Here is a 25,006-nt window from a genome sequence, read left to right as displayed (position 1 = left end):
CTTTCACTGTGGACACGGGCCCCTCCGAAGCCTTGTCTACTGGCAAGCCTGCTCTCCTATCAGTGTTTGTAGAAGTGTTACATTAATTGCAAGGAAGCAGTGGAGCCCACACCAACTAAGGAATCTAAAGAACTCCAGACCTGTTCAACTCATAAGGTTGCCTCCCAGGCTGGAGACATCTATATTAGATTATTGCCTGTTATCATTATTGACAATAATAGCTAGCATTTATACAATGCCTAAAGGTTTGCAACTAAGGTTTGTTAATAGCTGTGTGGCTCTGGACAAGTCATTTAACCCTGTTTGCTTTAGTTTCCTCATCTGTAAAATGAACTGGAGAAGGAAATGGCAAACCACTGGTATCTTTGGTAAGAAAACTCAAAATGGGATCACACAGTGTCAGACATGACAAAAACAAATAAATAACCATAAACGTTTTGCAAAGTACTGCATACTATCTCATTTGACTCTCATAACCCTCTGTGAAGGAGACACTTTTAAGTGATTTACTCAGGATCACATAGTCTGAGGCAAGATTTGAACTCATGTCTTTCTAACATAAAATCCAATAATTTTACCTGATGGGGGTGAAGGAGACATGAGATCCTAAGTTTTTACCAGTTAGCAAATATTGCAAATTAGGACGTAGATACCAACCCTATGCTGTCTACCCATGATATATGTCACCCTGGGCTTTCCCTTTGCCTTCTTCCCAACTAATAAGAGTTTGCAAGCCTGTAGGGGAGGGTACCTGACAGGTGATGTTAAGCAGGACAACAGAGAGAACATCCCACATGTGCACTAGGGATCTTTGCAATTAAGGGAGAATCTTTATAATGAGATGACATTCCCCAAACACTTTGTATGTCCCCTTTCTCATTTTTGTGCCCTGAAATTCACCTCAGGCCAGTAAAACACACCTCTAACCTAGAAAAGTATATGTCTCCTTTCTGCCCATTTTTTGGCCTAGAATGCCCTTGGAATGCCCAGGAGAGAAATAATCTGAGGAAAGGCAGAGAGTTCCCATGGAGGGGAGGAAGCAATCCCCCAGACCTTTAATAAATCTAGCAACCTGAAACTCTGCAGTGGCCATTCCACTACCCTTGGCTGTTTCCTTGCTCTGGCCACCCTATCTGTAATATCCTTGAATAAACACTTTCATGCCTTCAGGTGAACGGGTCTGAGCTGCATTCTTTGGCAACAATCTACCTTTGCTCTTCCACAACATACCCATTTTGCCACCTAACTTCTTTTATGTGTGGTCACAGGCTCAGGGAAAGAAATACAAAGCAGATGAGGCCATCATGACCTTGAGATCCTTTCTCTGGCTCACCTAGATAAGCACAAGCTGCAGTCACTCTACATAAGAAGCCACTGTGGCTATTGGGGAACAATAACGTGGCTCTCCATTCCTGCACGCAAAAGCCTCAGGAGTCCCTTTTTCTTTTTAAGGTCAGCTAAGTGAACTCTTCTTTCTGGCTTGCATTGGGCATATAGAAGAGATTGCATTGTTGTAATAAAAATAATAATAACTAACATCTATGTAGTGCTTTATCATGTTTTGTAGATTTTATCTCATTTGATCCTCCCAATAGCCCTATGTTGTAGGAGGCTATTATTATCATCCCATTTTATAGATATGATGCCTGAGAGAGGTTAAATCATTTTCAGTGTTGTACACTTTGAAAGTGCGCGACAGGATTTGATTTCAGATCTTCCCAAGTCCAGTCTAGGACTTTATACTAGCTTCCTATAAGTTGTGATTCCAAAATGGAAATGCATTAGTGTTTAAGCATTCTGTTATAGCCACAGCAGAATAGAGACCCTTTCCTGATTGAACCTGCAATTCCTCCAAATTCTGGAAACTACTGAGAAAAAATTATTATTCAGTCAACAAGTATTTACTAAGCGCTTAAATATTGCACTTTCTAATGCCATGACCCTGCAATACAGTTCCTCATGTTACGGTGACCCCAAACCAAAAAATTATTTTGGTGGCTACTTCAAAACTGTAATTTTGCTACAGTTATGATTTGGAATATAAATACCTGATATGCATTATGTACTCTCATTGCTACAAATCAAACATAATTTAAACATAGTGATTAATCACAAAAACAATATTTAATTATATGTTGAGAAATATTAATCCAGCAGGAGGCAGCCTGAGCGCTGGGGCGGGAGGCAAGTGCTGCCTGGGGAGGGGTCCGTAGACACTGCCTTCTTCTTCCTGTCGTCTCCCTCCAGCTCAAGCTGAGGCTTCACTTTGCTGGGGTTACTCGGCTCTGTTATCCACTCCAGGAGTTGTCCGCTCCAAGACTCATTCTTAACCCCTCTGGAGCCAGCACCCGGGTGCTCTCTCTGGGTCTCTGTTTGAGTCTGGTCTCCAGGCAACAGGGTAATAAATCCATCGCCCCTCATAGGGGGAGGGCTGCTGATAGGTAACTAATATTAGTACAATGTGTGGGCAAAGGGTCCCCGTTCTTTCCGAGATCTTGCTATAAAGTGGCGCAATTTCTCAGTGGCTAAAGCCATTGGAAATATGTATTTTCCGATGGCTTTAGGTGACCCCTGTGTTTTGGTCGTTCGACCCCCCCACTGGGATTGCGACCCACAGGTTGAGAACTGCTGCTCTAGAAGAAACTGAAGTCTAAGCTGAATGGAGGTTTTATGAGGCTTTCTTTTAGACTGCCTCTACACCTTACTACTCTCCAACCCTCAGCACCTATGGTGGCTGCTTAGGCAACATGTGCTCATTTAGGTAAGCCAGAGGAGGGATCTTTCAGTCTATACTACCTCCTCTGCTTCTGGTTCTATCCTCAAGCATAGGTGACCATACAGAGAAGCAGTGAGGTGGCCAAGTGGATAGGATCACTGGATGGGGTGTCCGGAAGAACTCAGTTCAAATGAAAAAAATGAAGGATTCTAATGTGCACAGATGAGGAAGACCATTCTAGGCTTTGGGATGTCAAGTCAGTAAACATTTATTAAACACTTAATAAGTGAGAAACAGCCCCAGCCCTCAAGGAGCTCATAATCAAATGGGCTAGCCAGTGCCCAGGCTTCTGGGTGGTAGATGGAGTGTCATGTGTGATGAACAGTATGGCTAGATTACATGGTAAATGTCAGGAAGAGCCAAGTGTAAGAAGATTGGAGAGGCAGGAAGAGGCGAAGTCATCTTGTCAAACAAAGTACTTTAGTTTGTTGGTATGGAAGTTGAGTTGGAAGTTGAGTATGGAAGAGGGCAGTGACATGTTTAGATGTAAGTTTGGGGGAAATCATTTTGGTGACTCCTTGGAGGTTGAATTTGAGTGCAGAGACTGAAACAGGCTTATCAGGTAAGTTAGTGCAGTAATGCAGGCAGAAGTTGAGTCCCTGAACTAAGGCAGTGGAAAGAAGAAGGCATAAGCAAAAGGTGCTGGGAAGGTAGATAGGACAGAATTGGGCCACTGATTGGGTGTTGAGGTAACTGAAGAGTTAAGGATGACACTGTTTAGAAACCTGATTTAATGTGAGGTGAAGATGGAAGTTTACCAAGATCTTGAACATATAAAAGACTGAGAACTGGCAATGTTCTCGACAAAAATAGCGAAGTAAAAAAGAGAGGGGCAGTTTTAGAGAAAAAACATTTATTTGCTTGGTTATAGTTTGATGTGAAACATTCAGGTACAGATATTCTGAAGATACAAACTAGAGACTCCAGGTTGGTAGGTCAACCCAAGTTTGCATGGAAATAGTAAGGGGAAACATCCTAAGAGAAACGTCTCACATATGGAAAAAGCTTAGAGGCTAAACCTGAGAATTTGTAGGGAAATTTTGGGAACAACTCAGTGGAGATTTTATAGAAGGCCTTAAATTCTAGGCATAGGAGTTTGGACTTCATTTGGTAGGCAAATAGTAGTTGTTGATCTAGGAAATAACTTGGGAGGAGTGTGGTCGATTTGTTTGGATGAAATACATGAGAAGAGAGAGGAGAGGGATTACTATCTGTATACATAAGTCCATTTAAATCATAGCTAATGCCTTCTAGTCTCATTAGAGTACCAGGTGAAGGAGTCCATTGAAAAGCATGAAATGATAAGGAACATGAAAGGAGGGGGAACTTCAAGGTATCTTTCAGGCCAGCTTCTTGTCTTAGAATCCATGGCCCTTTTGGAGTTATTCTGTTATTCTCTACATTTTTAGGGAGAAACTTATAGCCATTGAAATGCAACAAATGCCATCCACTTTGATCTTAAGTGTTCTTTGCTGCCTCTTGAGTTCTGTGCTCAGTTATTGCCATTTTCAGTGTCCATTTGAGAGAGACACTGATGGCCTCACTGTATGGACTATCCCTTGAGCTGCACATCATAAATGTCAGTTATCTGCATACATAAGCTAATTGAAGAGCAGGCACTGAGTCTTAAGAAACTTGGGGATATCTTTCTTCCCGTAGATTAAAATATCCCACTAAATACTCAGTAGAAAATTAGTATTATCTTTTTAAAATAGCAATTCACAGAAGAATGATTCAGCATGTGAAACAGGGACAGATTTTCTATTGTTAAAAATCACTTAATCAAAAGGGATTTTTGAATGCCTAATAAGTGTTCAGAACAGTGAAATCACTAGGGAAGAGACTAAAACGTTAATAATGGAAAGAAAAACCACCTTGTTTGTAACTTTGGGAATATGTGTTTGGGATTCTAGCTGGTTTGTGTACATACACACAGCTTTAAATTATAAGCATTCTTCCTACTTAAATTAACAGGCAGGTTGAACATATTCATTTTTGTGTGAAATGTTTTCTGAGTTAGGACCTGTAAGTATAACTCAGTTTCATTATAGATTAAAACCTTCCAAACCAGTTGATGCAGTGGCCATTTAATTAAACCTAAATTTTGGAGCTAGCTCCTGTGTGGGGCCATCCTAAACTAGGACTGCTAAAGGACTTTGGGATATGTAGTGGAGTCTGTAGCATATTTGTGAGCCAAATTTGGCTTTAGGAAAAGTACTGCTGTTCCTTACCATTAGGCAAACCTAAATCTGTGGGAAATCATACATAACAAAATCCCTTGGTGGAATGTCATAATTTCTTCTTCTCTTCTAATTATGCTAAGATTGCTTAGATTCCGGGATGACTTTCAGGTGTTTTGTAATAGAGATTATTTTTCTTAAGTAGCAGAAAATAGCCAAAGAAGAATAATTTATAACCTATTTCTGTTTTCTTGCTATTTTAGGAGATATCACCCAGAAAGGATATGAGAAGAAAAGATCAAAACTTCTGTCTCCTTACATCCCACAGATACAAGGTAGGCATTACCCTAGTGAAAAATACTTTTAAAATTATTTTAATGCCAAATAAGAGAAATTCTTTGTCTTAATTTATTCTGCCTCTCATTTGCAACCAAACATTTATGGAGCCACACTGAGCTAAGATAATTTTGAGACTTAGGCACACATGCACATTTCTGTCTATGTGTGTAATGGAGCATACAGCCATTCAAAGGTCTTGGGGAGGGGGGCAGCTGGGTAGCTCAGTGGATGGAGAGCCAAGCCTAGAGACAGGAGGTCCTAGGTTCAAATCTGGCCTCAGACACTTCCTAGCTGTGTGACCCTGGGCAAGTCACTTGACCCCCATTGCCTAGCCCTTACCACTCTTCTGCCTTATTGACTCCAAGACGGAAGGTAAGGGTTTAAAAAAAAAAAGTCTTGGGGAGAGGGAGCCTAATTGTTAAAAAAAAAAAAAGGAGGGGGATTTTGTATACTTAGTCTTGATTTACATTTTCTAAAACAGGATTGGTAAATCATAAATGCACACAAAGGTTTTTCAGCTGTTTTTCTGATAAGAAAACTTTTTATGCAAGTACTCAGCCATTCAGTTCATCTCAGCAGACAATTTACCTTTTAAGCACGGACTGTGTAGGAGATGCTAAGTCCTGGGGATTCACCCATAAGTGGCATTTCATCATATCCCAGAACTTGCTTGGAGCTCAAAGGCAGTAAAGTGACTTTACCCAGGGCCTCACAGCTAGTAGAATATGAGACTTAAACTGCCTTTAGGGAGCTCACAATCCAGCTTTGTTACCTTCAAATAAAACTAGTCCCAAATATATTCTTAAAATTATTTGGCAAGAGATAGTCCAGGATTTTCCATAAGTCTTTTTCAGTGGTAATTAGACTTGCCATGAGCAGTTTCTTTCTTTTAACTACTTTTTTTTTAATTAAAACCTTTATCTGTCCTCAGAAGACATGGAGAGAACATTCAGTCCATTTCCTCCAGAGTGCTCTTTCTACATTTAGGTCTTTCCCAAAACTAAGACATCAGCTGAAGTAAAAACTAATTTTTATGATTTTTTTTCCCTTTGTAATGAGCCTCTCCTTTTTATAAGGTTAGAACAAATACCTGATCAAAAGCTTCTTTTAATATCATTAACCCTCTGAAGAGAAATAGAGACAAATGGTATGTGATGTGATAACTAACTGCTGACCATTGATGCTTAGTCACTTGTGTACTGTCTTTGTCTAATGACAGTAGAAAGAATCCTGGAGGCATTGAATCAAATCTGGGCTCTAATCAGCATATTCAGTCATCAAAATAAGAATGTCAGAATCCCCTTTCAAACATTACCAATAATTGTTATCTAGCTTTAGCTTTCCTCTAGTAAAGGTTCCTCCTGGGGCAATCCCTTCCACTTTTTACAAAATAATCTTTAATATCATTTGTTTTTAACCTTATCTACATTTTCTGTTATATCCCTTCCTCCCAGAGATTTCTTCCAGTCCCTGGTAACAAAAAGGGAACATGAGGTTTTTTCAAAGTGTGATACTGAGTGCCATTTTCTATACCCAGAGTCTTTTTAATTCTTGCCTTCTTAGAGCTCCCTTTTGGTTGTTACATTTCCATAATATTACATTTCAATCCTTTTGTTGTTGTCTCCATTTATATTGTCAGTCAGTTTTGCTTCACTTTGCATCAGTTCATCTAAGTCTTCTCCTGCTTAGAGTCCCTAAATTTTAAGTGACTTGCCCAAGGTCACATAGGTAAATTCCAGAACTATCTTAGTTCTTCTGACTCAATCTACTGTTTTTATGACTGTACTGTGATGCTGCTTTTGAGTAGGTATAATTGTTAAGAAATTTTCCTTTCCATTTTACCCAAATCCTTCTTTGTACAAATTTCTCCCATAGTTGTGCCCTTTGGGCAAAAAAAAGACACCAATTCTAATTCTTCTTTAGATATGACAGCCATTCAGGTATTTGAAGTCATTTCATATCTTCTGCCAAGTCTTTTGTTCTCGAGTAGCTCTCTCTCTATTTTAGTCTTTCCCCCCTCCTTCAGCTGAGCCATGATCTTGAGGCCCTTCCATTCTGATTACTGTTCACTAGACTCTTAATCGCTTATCAATATCCTTACTAAATCGATATCCTTTCTAAAATGTGGCATCTCAAACTCTTACTATATCCCACATGTTGTCTGACTGGGGCAGGATACTGTTTCTCTTAAAACATAATTAACTTTTATGATTTCCATGCAGCGTTGAATTATCTTGTTTGCTTTCCACCAAAACTTCCAGGATCATAGAGTAAATTTCATATTCTGTTATATGCATGCTATTTGATTTGTCCTAACATTCTAACCTGTCAAAATCTTTTTGGACCCCAACTCTGCATTCCAGTGAGTTAAGTCATTCTTAGCTTTTTCTCATTTGTAGATTTGACAAGAGGAAGCAATTAGTGCTTTATGTTAAAAAGTAATTGATGAACTATTTCCCACTATATGAAAGGATGCTCCAAATTATTACTACTAAGAGAAATTAATATCAAAATAACTGAGTTTCAAATTAAGAAATTTAACTTTCCTGTAGTCTGTGATACCTTCTCCCAAATCCTCTGCCAAGTTTCCCAGAAAGCTCAGCATTTCAGTAATTCTATCCACAAGTTCTAAGTACTAGTACCTGCTAATCTGGACAAGGTGATTTAAACTCATCAAGGTCAGCTTGGTGCTTCCCTTAGGTATTGGGTCCCTAAAATCCACATGCATTCTGTCCATATTTACAGTCCAAAGATCGTTGGCCTGGGCAAAGAATAAAGAAACAGCATACAAATTCAGTAGCTTTGTCCTTTTCTCAACATGAGTAATGGTCTTATTCCTTTTTTGATTGTCCTTTCCACAGTATATCTTTTAAAAATCCTTTTCCTTGTCCTTATTTTTCCATTTTAAATTCAGTTCTTTCTGAGCTTAAGCATTACTGACACTATATTATAGTACAATGTTTTTGTTTGATTTGGCTTTTTTTAACTTTTCTGTTCATTCTCTGTTATATGCTCATTCTTCCGTCATCAGTGCATGCTTTTTTCAAATATGAGTAGTTTAATATGTTACTTTTGTATTCATAGCAATCTCTTCAGACATTTTCTTCACGAGCTTTGTTTATCTCCATGTTTTCAGAATCTTATTTTTGAGACTTTATCAAAACAAATGTCTACACTGGCTTTGTCCAAAAAAGATTTGTCATATTTTGCATTCTAAGTCTTCTCTTATCAGGAGGTGGATAGTATGTTTCATTGTTAGATCTCTGGAATCACAATTGGTTATTAAATTGATACATTGAGTGTGGCACAATGGCATTCCATGTACCCCTCAAACATTATTTACTGCCTCAGTCTTTAGAGTTTGTTTTGCTAAAGGGCTAATTCACCTTCCTCTAATTCTCTTTCTCCCCTTCTTTTCCCTCCTGTTAAGTAAAATGTATTTCTTTCCCTCCTGTTTGTTAAGTAAAATGTATTTCTGTACTCTGTGTATGTGAGTTTGTATTCTTCCCTCTCTCAATCGGTTTACAGTAAGAATGAGGTTCTCTTCTCTATACTCCCTCCTCCTCCTCCTCCTTTGTATAGAAGTTGACTTGTACAACCTGATTGTATGAGATAATTTTTCCTAACCTTCCTTTTTCTCCTCCCTACCCCACCTAGTATATTCCTCTTCCTTTCTCCATTCTTTTCTTTAGATCATCAAGACATAACATAACTCCTCCCAAGCCTTGTGTCCTGGACTCCTTCTGTGACCCCTGATGATTTCATGATATGTCATCTTCCCAGATCCTTGTTTAGTCCTTTGTCATTGTTCGTTCATGTTTATCTGGATTTCTGTGTTTGAACTTCAAAGTTTCCCTTTAGCTCTGGTCTTTTCATCAGGAATACTTGGAAGTCCTCTTTTTCATTAAAGGTGCATTATACTTAGTTTTACTTTGGAAGTTATTCTTGGCTGTCAACTCAAATCCTTTGCCTTCTGGAATATCATGTTCAAAATTCTCTGCCCCTTTATGGTGGAGACTGATAAATTATGTCTTCCCTCAGTGGTTGAATTCTTCTTTCAGGCTGCTTGTGGTATATTTTTCTATGATTAATAAGCTCTGGATTTTGGCTATATATTCCTGGGAATTTTTCTATCAGGAGGTACCATTGGATTCTTTCTGTTTCTGCTTTGTCCTCTGGTTCTAAGAGATTTGGCACTTTAAAGATTTTTTGAAATAGGATATGTAGCCTCTTTTTTGGGTATGGTACTTTGTAAATTTCTTCTTTTTTTTTTAAAGTCTTTTGACTTGAATTCTTGTTGATTCATTAGCTTTCATTTGGTCTATTCTGATTTCCAGGGAGTTTGTTTCTTGGGCACTGTTTTGTGCCTCTTTTGCCAAGCTGTTAATTCCTTTTCTAATTCTTCTGTAGTCTTCATTTCTTTTCCAATTTTTTCCTCAAGCACTCATTTCATTAAGAACATTTTTTTTAACTCTTGCTTCATCTCGTTTTTCCCAAACTGTATTTTTTCTGAGACATTTTAGTCATTCTCTCCTGTTTATATTTCACATGTTGGAATAGCAAATTAGGGTAAACCTCTTTTGTTGCCTGTCCCTTCTTTCTGACTTGAGGGTTGATGTTAGGACTGAGCTGTACCACATTTTTGGAGGGAAAGTCTGGACTAGTTCTGTTGCTGCTTTCTTGGCTGTTGTATTATGCTAGGATCTCAGGAACAGGCTAGGGACCTTCTAGCTTTCAGTGCTCCCACAGTGGTCTAATCTTGGGCAGAGTCTGATTGCTGCCCCACTGGGATACCCCATTTAGGTCTGGGACCTTCTTTTGCCTTGGTGCAGAACTTCTCCCTGGGTGCTAGAGTTCTTCCCCATGGAAGAATTTAATGCATCATACAAATACAATTTACTAATGTTCTCCAGATTGCCTGAGGGGATTCAGCTACCCAGTATTACGTAGTGTCCTAGACATCATCTGGAAGGGACAACAGGATAGCTCGAGTCCATTGATAAAATGGAGGAAGATAGAGCCTAATCTGTTGGCCTCCATCCCTAAGAAATACATACTCCTTCACCTGAAATTGCACTAGGCTGGCCATCCCTCCCTACCCTTGTCACCATCAGACTCCCCCATTTCCCAGGTGGCATTTTGAGCCTGCTCTCTGCCTTCTCTCCCTTATCACCACTCTGAGCCATTATCACAATGCTTCTTCTGGCCTGACTTCATTCCCAGTATCCTCAGATGTCCTTGTCTATCTCAGCCAAGCTTAGCTGAGCTGGACAGATGACTCATTGGGATTTTTTTTTCCCTCTCATTTTCCCCCTCAATATTTGATGTGTAGGAGCAGCCAGTTGCCTCACTGGATAGAGAGCCAGGCCTGGAGATGGAAGGTCCTGGGTTCGAATGTGACCACAAACACCTCTTGGTGTCTTGGTTAACCCCCCATTGCCTAGCCCATATTGCTCTTCTCCCTTAGAACTGATAGTTTCTAAGACAGGAAGTAAGGGTTAAAAAAAAAAAAGATTCCATGTGAGGCACCTTCTAGATCTGTTTGTAGAAGTTTGTGGATGAGAACTCACAACGCTGCTTCTTACTATCCCTCCATCTTGGCTTCACTTCCCACCAGTCTGTTTTTATTTCAAGATTTATTCATAGTTTATCTTGTATTATTTAAAACTTTTAAGACCTCACACTTAGCAGATTAGCTAACATGACAGCAAAGGAAAGTAATAAATGTTGGAGAAGATGTGGCAAAATTGGGACATTAATACATTGCTGGTGGAGTTGTGAATTGATCTTGTCATTCTGGAAGGCAATTTGGAACTATGCCCAAAGGGTGCTAAAAGACTACTTGCCCTTTCCTCCAAAGAGATAATAAGGAAAAGGACTTGTTCAAGAATATTCATAGCTGCACTCTTTGTGGTGGCAAAAAATTGGAAAACGAGGGGATGCCCTTTGTTACAGATAAAAGAGTGGTTGCCTTAAACTGTGACCGCGAAAATATGGTTTCAAGACATGAGTTAAATCAAAAATAAAATGGTCACCATGGGAAAATTCCCAAATATTAAATACCCAAGTCAGCTGGGTTTTATAGAGATTTTAATTAATACAAATTAAGGAATTAATGAAAGGGAGAGAGAGAGTAAGAGGTAATAATGAGAAAAGGGCTAGGCCAGCCTAGGCTTAAGCCTTAAGAGAGAGAGATCAGTCAGCCTTTAATCCACTCACCACAAGATTTGTCCCAAGTAAGATTCTAGTATTCAGAGAGACCCACCAGTTCAGCTCCTCAGCTCAACTAAGTTCAGCCACCGAGCCCTAATTTAGCTTTGGCAAGCTGAACTTCTTTTCAGAGGCCTTCTGGCCTCCTTTTAAAGAGAATTTTCTCCTATGTCACCTCCCCTGAGTTCTCACATCTACCAATCACAGTAGACATTTTCACAGGACTGGCCATTCTTAATTCACCCTTCTTTAGTTCTCAACTTCTCTGGGTAGACTAAAACTTCTGAGTAATTCACACCTCTTTGCCCCTTGCAAGTTTGCAAGTTGCCTGACCTTTATAGGTACTTAGCACCTTTTTGTATTAGATCTAGAAATAGACTTAGCTTAAGGCTTTTGCCTCACTATAAGTACGAGTTAAGTACTTTTTCATTGTTCGACTTTATCTTCCCCTAAAGTATGGTTAAGTATGGATGGAGTAAAGTTAGAGTTCTCACATTCCTGATCAAGTACCTTCATTGTTTAAAATGGGGAATGGTCTTAACCAAATGTTCTAAGGTAGAGTCTGAGAATCTTTAACATTCACAAGTCTGAGAAATTTTAAGATTCACACCTTCAATTGGGGAATGGCTGAACAAATTGTGGTATCTGTTGGTGATGGAATACTATTGTGCTAAAAGGGATAATAAAGTGGAGGAATTCCATGGAGACTGGAACAACCTCCAGGAAGTGATGCAGAGCGAAAGGAGCAGAACCGGGAGAACATTTTACACAGAGACTGATACATTGTGGCACGATCAAATGTAATGGACTTCTCCATGAGTGGCAACTGAACAACCCAGAGGGATCTACGAGAAAGAGCACTATCCACATTCAGAGGAAAAACTGGGAGTAAAAACACAGAAGAAAAAACAACTGCTTGACTACATGGATCGAGGGAATATGACTGGGGATGTAGACTGTAAATGAACATCCTAGTGCAAATATCAATAATATGGAAATAGATCTTCATCAATGACACATGTAAAACCCAGTGGAATTGAGTATTGGCTATGGGAGGAGGGGGGGTAGGGGAGGGAAAGAACATAAATCTTGTAACCATAGAAAAATATTCTTAATTAAATAAATTTTTACAGAAAAAAAATGAACTAAAACTTTAAGGAAGGCCCTTTGAGTGTTATTCAGCATAGATTAGGACAAACCACTTTCTTCTGTGGCCTGATTATTGTTCTCACTTACATTTGACCAGTATGACCTTGCCTCATATTTTACAGAAAAAATTGAGGCCATTCAGCAAGAGCTCCTTCTTCTGCCCTCTTCCTTATCTCAGGTCATTCAGATGCCACCCAACACTTTCTCCTTTTTCACCCCTGTGTCACATGGAGAAAGTCCTACCCCTCGCCAGCATAAACAGTCATTCCATTTTGTCTCCTCCAACAGTTTATGCCCTCTTGCCTACTGGCCTGCCCAGGGCTCTCTCTTCCTCAAGAATTCTCACTTGATCATTCCATCCCTGCTGTCACCATATATTTCCTCCACCCTCTGTGACAAAAAACTCTTGAAAAAGCTGCTTATAATTGATGCTTACACTTCTTTGTACTTTCACTCCCTTAACTTCCTGCAGTTCTGCTGTCCTCATTCCAGTGGTACTGCTCTCTCCAAAGTTACCAGTGATCTCTTAAGTTCCAATGGCCTTTTCCCAATTCTTGTTTTCTTTTACTTGTCTGCAAATCCCTCTCACCTCCTTGCTACTCCTTTAGAGTCACAGTTGTTGTTCATTCATGTCTGACATTCTACAACCCCATGGACATGTTAGGCCCTTCTGCCATCCCCTTCTTTTGCCTTCAATCTTTTCCCAGCTACTTCCTAAAGAGTCAAAGTACCTAAGTTCAGATTTTGTTCTCTCATCTTGCCATCCCTCTGTGTTCAGCCTGACGGCAAATAATTTTACCTTTCTAGGTCTCAAATTTCCTCTTCTATAAAATGAGGGCATAGAACTGTATAGACCTTCTAGCTCTAGACTCATGATCCCATGATAGCCTAAATCTTAATCTGTGATTTGTGTTTTAAAACTCATTTTTCACTTTTACAAAGCACACCGTTTACAGCTCCTTGTCAGAAGGCAATAGTGAATTCCAAAATTACATTGTTTCTCTATTGTTAAGATCCAAAATATTAATCATAAGAAAAAGAAAGCTATATTTAATAGTATAGCTACATTTCTTTTTGGGAGGAGAGGAAGACTAAATCTAGCACTTACATCCTTCTTCTAGTCCTCATTTAGGCATAATTGTGACCCCTAGTGGATATATAGGAAAACAGAAAATGTTGAAAGAATAGAAACTGCCAAATTGTTTTTTTTTTCTGCCTTGTATGTTGTAGAAGTGGTTTACTTGAGTCCACTTCAGAGTTTTTCATACCAGAGTTTATGATCTCCCAGGGAGAAATAGGCAAGAATTTACGGACAATCTTCTCCCAATTTGCCACAAGCCACTGTCATTCATTAAAGCCTTTTCTCCCTTAAACATATTTTTATTTCACATATCGAAAAGACGTCTTCTCTGGCATTCAGATAAGAAAAAATTGTTTCAGCAAATCTTTAGACTAACAAATTTATTAAAATCTGTTTCATAGTGAGTGACTAAAGGAGATGAACACTTCTCAAGGGAATTTCAAACTATTGAACATATGAAAGTTTTCTCTTTTATTTCTAATAAGGCAAAATGCTCATCAAAACAACTTTGAACTTTCAAGTCATACCCAGCAAATTGATAGAAATGAAAGAAGTCAGTTGATTGGTGGAGCAATATATTGGTACAATCAGCAGGTTTCCTCATATTGGGGAATGCTTATAGAAGCTGTGCTCCTTGAATATAAAAGTATTACTGCACTGTAAGAAATACTGAATATAAAGAAAACAGAGGATCATGGGGAAGGCTTGTATGGACTGATTCAAAGGGAAGCTAGCTGGACCAGGAAAACAGTAACAGTGAAAATGGAGAGAGCACCATTGGCATCGGAATGCTTTGACATTTTAATTTTGAGCTTCCTACAAAGAAGAATTAGGAGAATGTACTCCTTCTCTTCTTTGTTCAGGTGTGGGACTGTGTGGATCTACCAGGCTTTGGATGATGTATTGAACATTTTTTCTCTCTCTTTTTTCTTTGTGTGTTGGGTAGAGGCAGGGGAGCCAAATATTTTATTAAGTTAAGATCATGTAAAAACAAACGCTGCTTTTAAAAACTTATGTTTCAAAAGGAGAGAATGGTTTTTAAAAAGCTTTTCCTCAACATTTTAAAGTTTTTGAAATTTATATTAAAAAATAAAATAAAACCCTTAACATTCCATCTTAATATCAGTACTGTGTTTTAATTCCAAGGCAGAAGAATAGTAAAGGCTAGTCAATAGGGGTGAAGTGACTTACCCAGGGATCACACAACTAGGAACTATCTACCGACAGATTTGAACCCAGGTCTAAGTTTGTTTCGTAGTAAGACTCCTAGGTAGGTGTCACACCCCTTTCCCCTAACTCATATACTTTCAAACCTTTTGCCCTATTGCTGATTAAACCTTGTCAGACTTCAGCCCTGGATTATTCCTACTATATGCTTCCTTCTCTTCTATAAATATGCTGCTGAACAGAACCAGAGGAAAATAATACTCTCCATATAGCATAATCTCAGCTGGGCCCTCACTACAACTAGGCAATCATTCTACACCTGACTGATTCACTAGCCAACTTTCAAGGCAGCTGTTCCAGATCTCATCTCTCCTCTGACATCCCAAGGCATCCCTTACTCCAACCTGGCAGCTGAACATCCTGTCTTACACTTGACTGATAAAATTGAGGCCATTTGCCAAGAGTTTCCTTTTCTTTCTTCTGCCTCATCTCACAGCACTCTGGTGTCTTCCCCCCATTATCTTCTTCACACCAGTCTCAGTTCAAGAGATGTCACTTCTCTTTGCCACGGTCAACTCAGTGTGTACCTTCCTCTCTACTTTTTCCATCTTCATTTACTCCCTACCAATGGTTCTCTCCAAGCAGCCTATAAACTATACCTATATGTCCAATCCTTAAAAAACTTCTTGAGCCTTGTGTCCCTATTGTCTTTGCATTCCTCCCACTGTGAGTATCCTCAAGGACTTAGTCCTTGGCACTTTGCTCTTCTCTATATATGCTGTCCTTCATTTTCAAAGATGATTCAGTTATTATTTTTGCTACTAAAAGAAGTTCTTTAAAACCCAAGGACTGTTTGTATGCCCTAGCACTTAGCTCAAGGCCTTGCACATATTAGGTGCTTAGTAAATGTTTATTGTTTAATTTTAATCACAAAAGTGGTGATTCTATATGGTTTTAATTCATGGGGCTTTTCAGAAATTCCAAACTACAGGTGAACCCTAGGGCCATTGAAAGACACATTATTATTGTAATATGGCAAAAGCCCCTTAACAGGAAGTGGTTTATTCATTAGACACAAATGAAAGGACAGTCAAAGGCTGCTTTGTTTTGAGATATTTAAAGAACTAGACAAAATTCTGTAGCATTGTGTGCATCCCTTCTCTTGAAATTTTATTAAAGTCTGTGATGAAAACCTCAGTATGAAAAGGCATATAGTGGCTTTGATAAGACTGAGTTGGAGTATTGTTCTTGCCAATAAAATTATAAATCCCACTAAGTAACAATGATAATAGTAGTAGCTTACATTTATATTGCATTTTAAAGCTTATAAAACTCTTTTCCTTACTCTAGTACTTTGAAGTAGACAATCTAAATCATATTTTCCCCATTTCATACAAGATAAACTTTAGTCTTGCATCATACATTTTACTAGCTTTGTGTCCCTGGACAAGTCACTTAACTCTTTTTGTCTCAATTTCCTTATCTGTAAAAAGAACTGGAAAAGGAAATGTGAACCACTACAGTGTCTCTACCAAAAAAAAAAAACCATTTGGCTCACAAAAAATTAGACTCTCCTGAAAAAGAGACGGAATCTCATGCAGTTAATGAGCTGTGAGTCAAATGCAGGCCTTCATTTTCTAAGCACAGTGTTCTTTCTGCCATTCCATACTTAGACTGCCAACACTTAGACTGAAATCTTTGCTGCAAAAGAACAGTTCTTTTCATGATAGAGTACTTTCCAGGATGATCTGTTAGATCCAGTATAGCTGATTCATAGCCATTCATGTTGCTCTTCAGGCATTTCATTTGGGTCAGTCCAACTCAGTCCAACAGTGTTGTGACTTCAAATTAGGGTTTTCTTGGCAGAGATACTGGAATGGTTTTGCCATTTCCTTCTCCAGCTTATTTTATAGATGAGGAAAACTGAGGCAAACCAGGGTTAAGCAACTTGCCCAGAGTTACATAGCTAGTAAGTGTCTGAATCCAGATTTGAACTCAGGCCTTCCTGACTCAAGACCTGTGGCTCTATCCACTGGGCCACTTAGGTGCCCTATCAAGGTCCAGGAAAGACCAGAATCAGAATGAGAGAGATAACTTCCAGTGCCCAGGACAACAGAACCATAGTATTCTCTGACTTGGTCTCCTGTTGCCACTAATGTGTAAGAATTTAAATAGAGGTTTTATCATTATATATGAGAATTCTAAAGTAATATTGTGGTCTCTGATTTTAAAATATTACAGCTTAAGTCAAAATAACTTTTAGCAGCTTTATTTACAAAGAGGTGGAAAGAGTGGAAGTGGAAAAATGTGGATAAAGAGATAGAAAGTACTGCCTCCCTACAAATACCCTAAGTTTAATCCTAATGTCTCCAGACCACAAATGCAAATCTGAAAGCAAATCTCGCCAGAATCCAAAGTCCTAATTAGGAAGCCCAAATCTGAAGAACCAGAAATGCTGAAGAATCCACTGAGAACCTTCAGTGCACATGAGGCTAAGACTAACAAGAATCTCACCAGGACTCACACTGAAGGGAGTATCCCACCCAAACGAATGAGCAGAGAGGGTCTCCTCACTGAAGAACCTAGGAAGGAATCACTCCATTCATCATTGCAAACTGATTCGGGATCCAAGAAGAAGCTCACCAATGCAGAGAGAATGACCGAATCCTTGAACTCACCTCAAGCTGGGTGGGGGGGTGGGGAATTGGCCTCTGGAGTTGTCATGCACTCTAACAAATGACTTGTGAACTCTCAAATTTAGTGACTGGTAAGGTACTAAGTAGGGGTACTTGAGTTTTTGATTGATTAACTTAAAAGTTGCTGATTGATAGACAAAGAGAGTTTGATTCACTCTTCACAAATGGCTGCAGCACTGACTATTCTATTTTGTTCTTCAGTTGTAATTATCCTACTTTGACTCACTAGGCTACAGCTGATTGAGTATCCTACTTTCCATTCTTTAGATCCCGCCTAAATTTTCATGTCATTTATGTGCACCACCATTTAAAAAAATTTTTTACCACTTACATGTAATAACAAATTTCCACACAAGCTTTACCAAGTTATATGATCAAACTTATCTCTCTCCATCCCTTTCCTTTCTCCTTCCCAGTGCTGGCAGACAGTTCAATCTGGATTATAGATGTATTGTCATGCAAAACATTTTCATATTCATTTTTGTGAGTAAACATACAAAACCAAAACCCCAAAACATAAACATATACCCAAATAAATAAATGAAAAATTGTAGGCTTTGCTCCGTATTCTGACTCCAACAGTTCTTTCTCTGGAGGTGGATAGCATTCTTTGTCAGAAGTCCCTCTAGAGAAGGAACTTTGCAAGCAGACATGCAGGAGAAAAGCATATGGTTTATTACTTGCTTATATGGGTAGATGATTTGGGGTTTTGGTTTTAAAAGATTACTCTTCTACAAAAATGAATAATATGGAAATAGGTTTTGAGTGATAATACTTACATAACCCAGGAGAATTGCTCATCAGCTCCCAGAGAAGGGAGGGAGAAAATATGAATCATGTAACCATGGAAAAATATTTTTAAAATAAAATCATACATTAAGAAAAGAATTGTCCTGGATCATTCTATTGCTGATAGTAGCCAAGTCTATCACAGCTGATCATTGCACAGTATGGTTGTTACTGGGTACAATGTTTTCCTGGTTCTGTTTATTTCACTCTGCATCAGTTCACAAAGGTTTTTCCAGCTCCTTCTGAAATCATCCTGTTCATCATTCCTTACAGCACAATAGTATTCTCTTACTATCATATGCTACAGTTTGTTCAGTCATTCTCCAATTGATGGACATCTCTCTGGCAGCTATGAATATTTTTGTAATAGTAGGCCCCTCCCCTCACCTCTTTTTTTAATCTCTCAAAGATAGTGACCTACTAGTGCTTATACATTGTTTTATAGCCCCATGGACATAAGTCCAAATTGCCCTCCAGAATGATTGAATCAGTTCACAACTCCCATCTGCAATGTATCAGTGTCCTAATTTTTCCACATCCTCTCCAACATTTATCATTTTCCTTTACTGTCATATTGGCTAATCTGATAGGTGTGGGGGGGGGGCGTCCCTCAGGGTTGTTTTAATTTGCATTTCTCTAATTAAGAAGGATTTAGAACATTTTTTCATATGATTATTGATAGCTTTAATTTCTTTATCTGAAAACTGCCTATTCATATTGTTGTGAGGAGAATTTAATTAGTTTCATTTAGAGAAAGTTTTAGAATCAGATGAAAGGGTTTTGTACATTTTACTCTGTCCCCTTTAAGAAAAGAGAGAGATTATCCTTTGACCATTTATCAATTGAGGAATAACTTGTATTCTTGTAAATTTGATTTAATTCTTTATATATTTGAGAAATGAGACCTTTTTTAAAAAAAAAAAAAACCCTTACCTTCCATCTTAGCCTCAATACTGGGTATTGGTTCCAAGGCAGAAGAGAGGTAAAGACTAGGCAATGGGGGTTCAGTGATTTGCCCAGGGTCACAGATGAGGAAGTGTCTGCACTCAGATTTAAACCCAGGACCTCCCATCTCTAGGCCTGGCTCTCAATTCACTGAGCCACCCAGCTACCCCCCTCCAGAAATGAGACCTTTATTAGAGAAATTTGTTATAAATTTTTCCCTAGTTTGTTGTTTTACTTCTAATCTTGGTGACATTGGTTTTGTTTGTATAAAACCTTTTAAACTTAATATAATTAAAATTATTCATTTTACATCTTGTAATGTCCTCTCTCTTGTTTGGTCATAAATTCTTCCTTTCTTCATAGATCTGACAGGTAAACTATTTTATATTTTATTAATTTACTTATGGTATCACCCTTTATGTCTAAATCATATGTTCATTTTGACCTTCTCTTGGTATAGGTGTGAGATATTGCCTCATTTTTTGCCATACTGTTTTCCAGTTTTCCCAGAAGTTTTTGTCAAATAGTGAGTTCTTATCCCCAAAGCTGGGATCTTTGGGTTTATCAAACTCTAGATTGTTGAGATCATTTAGCCCCTAATCTATTCCATTCATCCTCCCTTCTATTTCTTAGCCAGTACCATATTGTTTTGATGATTACTACTTTATAGTACAGTTTAAGATCTGGTATTGCTAGGCTTCACTTTTTTTTTTCATTAGTTCCCTTGATAATCTTGATCTTTTGTTCTTCCAGATAAATTTTGTTATTTTTTTCTAGTCCTATAAAAGTTTTTTGGTAGTTTGATTGGTATGGCACTAAATAAGTAAATTAATTTAGGTAAGATGTCATTTTTATTATAGTAACTTAGCCTGTCTATGAGCAATTAATGTTTTTCCAGTTTGTTTAGATCTAGCTTTATTTGTATGAAAAGTGTTTTGTAATTATGTTCAATTAATTTTTTGTTTGTCTTGGTAAATAGATTCTCATGTATTTTATATTGTCTAGAGTGATTTTAAATGGAATTTATCTTTGTAACTCTAGCTGTTGGGCTTTATTGGAAATATATAGAAATGCTGAAGATTTATATGGGTTTATTTTGTATCTTGCAACTTTGCTAAAATTATTAATTATTTCAACTAGATTTTTTTAGTTGTTCTCTAAAGAATATCTCCTAAGAATACTATCACATCCACTAAGAGTGATAATTTAGTTTCCTCCTTGCCTGTTTTAACCCTTCAGTTTCCTTTTCTTCTCTTATTGCTAAAGTTAGCATTTCTAGTACAATATTAAATAATAGTGGTGATAATGGGCATCCTTGTTTCATTCCTGATCCTGTTGCAGATCCCCACTGCAGATGATAATTCCTGATGGTTTAGATAGATACTACTTATTATTTGAAGGAAATGCTCTTTTATTCCTATTCTTTCTAGTGTTTATAATAGGAATGGGTGTTACATTTTGTCGAAGGCATTTTCTGTATATACCAAACCCTTTATATAATGAATAGATATTTTAACTAATTGAGAAATCAGATATCTTCAATATACTAAAGGGGATCATAGATATAATCAACTAGAGAAGAAAACAGGAACAGAGATTGAAGGGGATTTTCTCTTACCCTTCAGCTCTGGTCAGATCCAACTAGACAGCTCTGCCTGGGAGGGAAGTGTGTGAATCTTGAAATTTCTCAGACTTGTGAATGTTAAAAAATTCCCAGACCCTACTTCATAAGATTGGATTAAGACCATTCCCCATTTGGGCAGTGAACTCTACTTAGATCAGGAATGTGAGAACTCTACTTCACCTACTTAAGTCTGCCCTAGGGGAAGATAAAGTTGTAAACTCTTTTCTGAACAATGAAAAGTACTTAAACCCATACTTAAGCCATGCCTATTTTTAGAACTAAAACAAAGGGGTGCTAAGTACCTATAAAGGTCAGGCAACTTGTGAACTTACAAGGAACAAAGAGGTGAGAACTTACACAGAGATTTTAGTCTACTCAGGTGTGGATTACTCAAAAGTTTAGTCTACTCAGGTATGAATTCAGAATGGGCTGTCCTTTGGAAAACGTCTACTGTGATTGGTAGATGGAAGAACTTAGTGGAAGTGACATAGGAGAAAATGCCCTTTAAAAGGAGATGAAAAGCTCTCTCTAGAAAACAGTCAGCTGGGAAAGGCTGCCTTGAAGGGTCTCTCTCGAGACTCTCTCGGGGACATTTCAGATTGAGGATGGAGCTGGTGGAGGCAGCTGAGATGATGCTGGCCTGGTGTCACTAGAATCCTTGCTTGGACAGATCTTGTGGTGAGTGATTAAGGACTGACTGATCTCTCTCTTAAGACTCAGGTCTAGGCCATGTTGGCTTAAGGCCCTTCGTACTTATTCCTTTCTTACTCTTTCTCTCCTTCTTTAATTCCTCATTGTATTATTAATTAAAAATCCCTATAAAACCCAGTTGACTTGGGTATATTCATAATTGGGAATATTTCCCTGGCGACCACCTTATATTTGATTTAAAAACAAGACACCGTAGTGAAAACATATTTCCTGCGGTTACAACTTACTCATCCACTCTTTTATCGGCCACAATTTAAGTCTTCCACTATTTTAATCACTACATCTTATGACCTCAACCATTTTAATTATTACAGTTTATGGCTCCCACTCTTTTAACTATTACAAGTGGTGTTCCTCTTTATCTGTTCCCTCCATCTCAGCTACCTATCAAACTTTAGTTCCTGATCCCCCGCTAGTACACAAGCCATCAAAGAACTCCCTCAGAAAAAATCCCCAGGACCAGATCGATTCACAAATGAATTGTATCAAACATTCAAAGAACAACTAATCCCAATATTATGCAAAGTATTTGGCATGATAAGCAAAGAAAGAGTTCTACCAAATTCCTTTTATGACACAAATATGGTACTGATTCTAAATGTTTGATAGAATTCACTGGTGAATCCATCTGGCCTTGGGAATTTTTTTCTTAGGGGTGTTGAAATTAACTAGTTAAAGTTAACTAGTAATAAAATTATTATATTTGAGGTTTATTAAAGATGATTAGAAATCAAGGAATAAGAAAAATACAAAATAAGAAAACCATGTGCCTAGGGCTGATTATTAGCCCATTCAAAGATTACTTACTACATCTTGCAAATGGCCAGGCAGAGAGAGCAAGAGCATAGAAGAGGGCGAGGTAGGCGTTGCTGTCAGTTTAAATACTAATTGTGATTTCACCCAGGTGGAGACTCAGGTGAGATTATTGGGAATTCTGGGAATTACCAAGGACTTCTGGGGATTGAAGTCTAGGGTTCAAAATCTCCATTTTACAGGGCGGTTTATCTTTTTCTGAGATGGGATTATTGAAGTATTCTATTTCTTCTTTTGTTCATCTAGACAATTTATATTTTTGCAAATATTCATCCATTTTGCCTAGATTGTCAAGTTTGTTGACATATAATTGGACAAAGTAGTTCCTAATGAATTCTTTAATTGGGTGAACTTACCATTTTCATTTTTGATACTAGTAATTTGATTCTCTTCTTTCCTTTTTTTAATCAAATTATCCAATGTTCTCTTTATTTTGTTTTTTTCCCCCATAGAACTAATTCCACAAAATTCACAAAATCCAGTTAAAGAAGAATTCTAATTCCTCATACTATCTTTATATTCTGCCCTTCCTTTTTAGTTCCACAGGAAAGAGGGCCTTCAACCCTTTATATCTGGTCTACTTTCTTTCAAAAGGTTCTCCTCCTCCTAGTTCCCTTTCCTCTTATTTATGTTACCTATAACAGCAAAAATTTTCTTCCTATTCTTTTTTTTTAAAACATTATTTTATTTGGTCATTTCTGAACATTATTCATTGGAGACAAAGATCATTTTCATCCCCCCCCTCCAAACCCCCGTCACCTATCCCATAGCCGATGTGCGATTCCACTGGGTATCACATGTGTTCTTGATTTGAACCCATTTCCATATTGTGGGTATTTGCATTAGAGTGTTCATTTAGAGTCTCTCCTTGGACATGTCCCCTCAACCCCTATAGTCAAGGAGTTTCTTTTCCTTGGTGTTTTTACTCCCACAGTTTGACCTCTGCTTGTGAATAGTGTTTTTTCTCCTAGATCCCTGCAGATTGTTCAGGGACATTGCATTGACACTAATGGAGAAGTCCATTACATTAGATTATACCACAGTGTATTAGTCTCTGTGTACAATGTTTTCCTGGTTCTGCTCCTCTCACTCTGCATCACTTCCTGGAGGTTGTTCCAGTTCACATGGAATTCCTCCACTTTATTATTCCTTTTAGCACAATAGTATTCTATCACCAACATATACCACAATTTGTTCAGCCATTCCCCAATTGAAGGGCATCCCCTCATTTTCCAATTTTTGGCCACCACAAAGAGCACAGCTATGAATATTCTTGTACATGTCTTTTTCCTTATTGTCTCTTTGGGGTACAGACCCAGCAGTGCTATGGCTGGATCAAAGGGCAGACAGTCTTTTATCACCCTTTGGGCATAGTTCCAAATTGCCCTCCAGAATGGTTGGATCAATTCACAACTCCACCAGCAATGCATTAATGTCCCAACTTTACCACATCCCCTCCAGCATCCATTACTTTCCTTTGCTGTTATGTTAGCCAATCTGCTAGATGTGCTTCCTACTCTTTTAATCGTGATATTTGAGGTCTCTTCCAGCACTGATACTCAATAATAATTTTTTATCCTGTCCCTTTTCAAGAACCAACAATGCCTTAAAAATAATGCAATCTAAATTCTTTATCCTAACATTCTGGTCTTCCCCCTATTATCTAACCTTTTATCTCAAAGTCTGTTTAATCTCTTTTTCTGATTATTTATTTAATAACTTTCCTTGAAGAGGCAAGTGAATAAAAGAAGTGGCCTGAGTCAAGATGACCTGGGACAAGTTACTATCAGGGTCCTAGGCAACTGTAGAAGACTTTGAGATGCAGAATAGGTGCTGATTTGGTAAAGAGAGTTTCCTTATAGAGAAATTGCCAATGCCAATGAAATCACAGTCTGATCTTAAAAATAACCTTTCCCTTGCCAATCTAATCCATTTAAGTTTGTGATCCTGTCTTTGTGTTTTTAGACTTGTCATTTGATCCATTTAGACATTCCCATACTTAACTGTTTCTTGTGTTCCTCATTCCTAAAAATCAGTTCAGTGAAAATATGACTAGGTGAAAAAGAATTATCAGCATTATGAATAGAAGTTATTTTCCAAACAATTAGCACAGCAAACAGGCTTTTGTGACAGTCTTCTGGCATAAGGATGTCTCTTCAACCACTCCCTCCCAGTAGGGTTCCTCTCTTAACCCCTGTTTTCTACAACAGAGTGCCCCCAATGGAGTTGTGACTGGTAAAACGTTAAGACCTTATCCGTGTACCCAGTATATGTCTAAGGAAAGGCCAGTGGGCCAGCCAGAGATGTTGGAGAAAAGAAACCCTTTAATGAGTTCAGATGCTGAGAATAACATGTAAAACAATGGAAATCAATTTTGATGCAAGCAGCAGAGAGAGTGTGGAGAGAGGACAAGGGTATACCCAACATACAACTTGGGTATATACACTATCATGTAAGAGCAAGTATATGTTGGGGGGCAGAGAAGATACCCCAGCAAGAAGGTGTGCTCCAAAATACCCTTTTGAG

General features: G+C 38.2%; 1 protein-coding gene across 2 annotated transcripts in view; it reads left to right on the top strand.

Moving 5' to 3' along the window:
• Positions 1-25,006, top strand: part of DIP2B (disco interacting protein 2 homolog B) — a 209,332-nt gene that overhangs the window by 78,481 nt on the left and 105,845 nt on the right. For both annotated transcript variants that reach the window (XM_056798247.1, XM_056798246.1), the window contains exon 2: positions 5,220-5,291. In XM_056798247.1, the coding sequence (XP_056654225.1) occupies positions 5,220-5,291 (72 nt within the window). The remainder of the gene's footprint in view (positions 1-5,219; positions 5,292-25,006) is intronic.

Source organism: Monodelphis domestica, chromosome 5, assembly GCF_027887165.1.
Source record: "Monodelphis domestica isolate mMonDom1 chromosome 5, mMonDom1.pri, whole genome shotgun sequence".
NCBI lineage: Eukaryota > Metazoa > Chordata > Mammalia > Didelphimorphia > Didelphidae > Monodelphis > Monodelphis domestica.
This window is presented reverse-complemented; position numbering and strand designations above follow the sequence as displayed.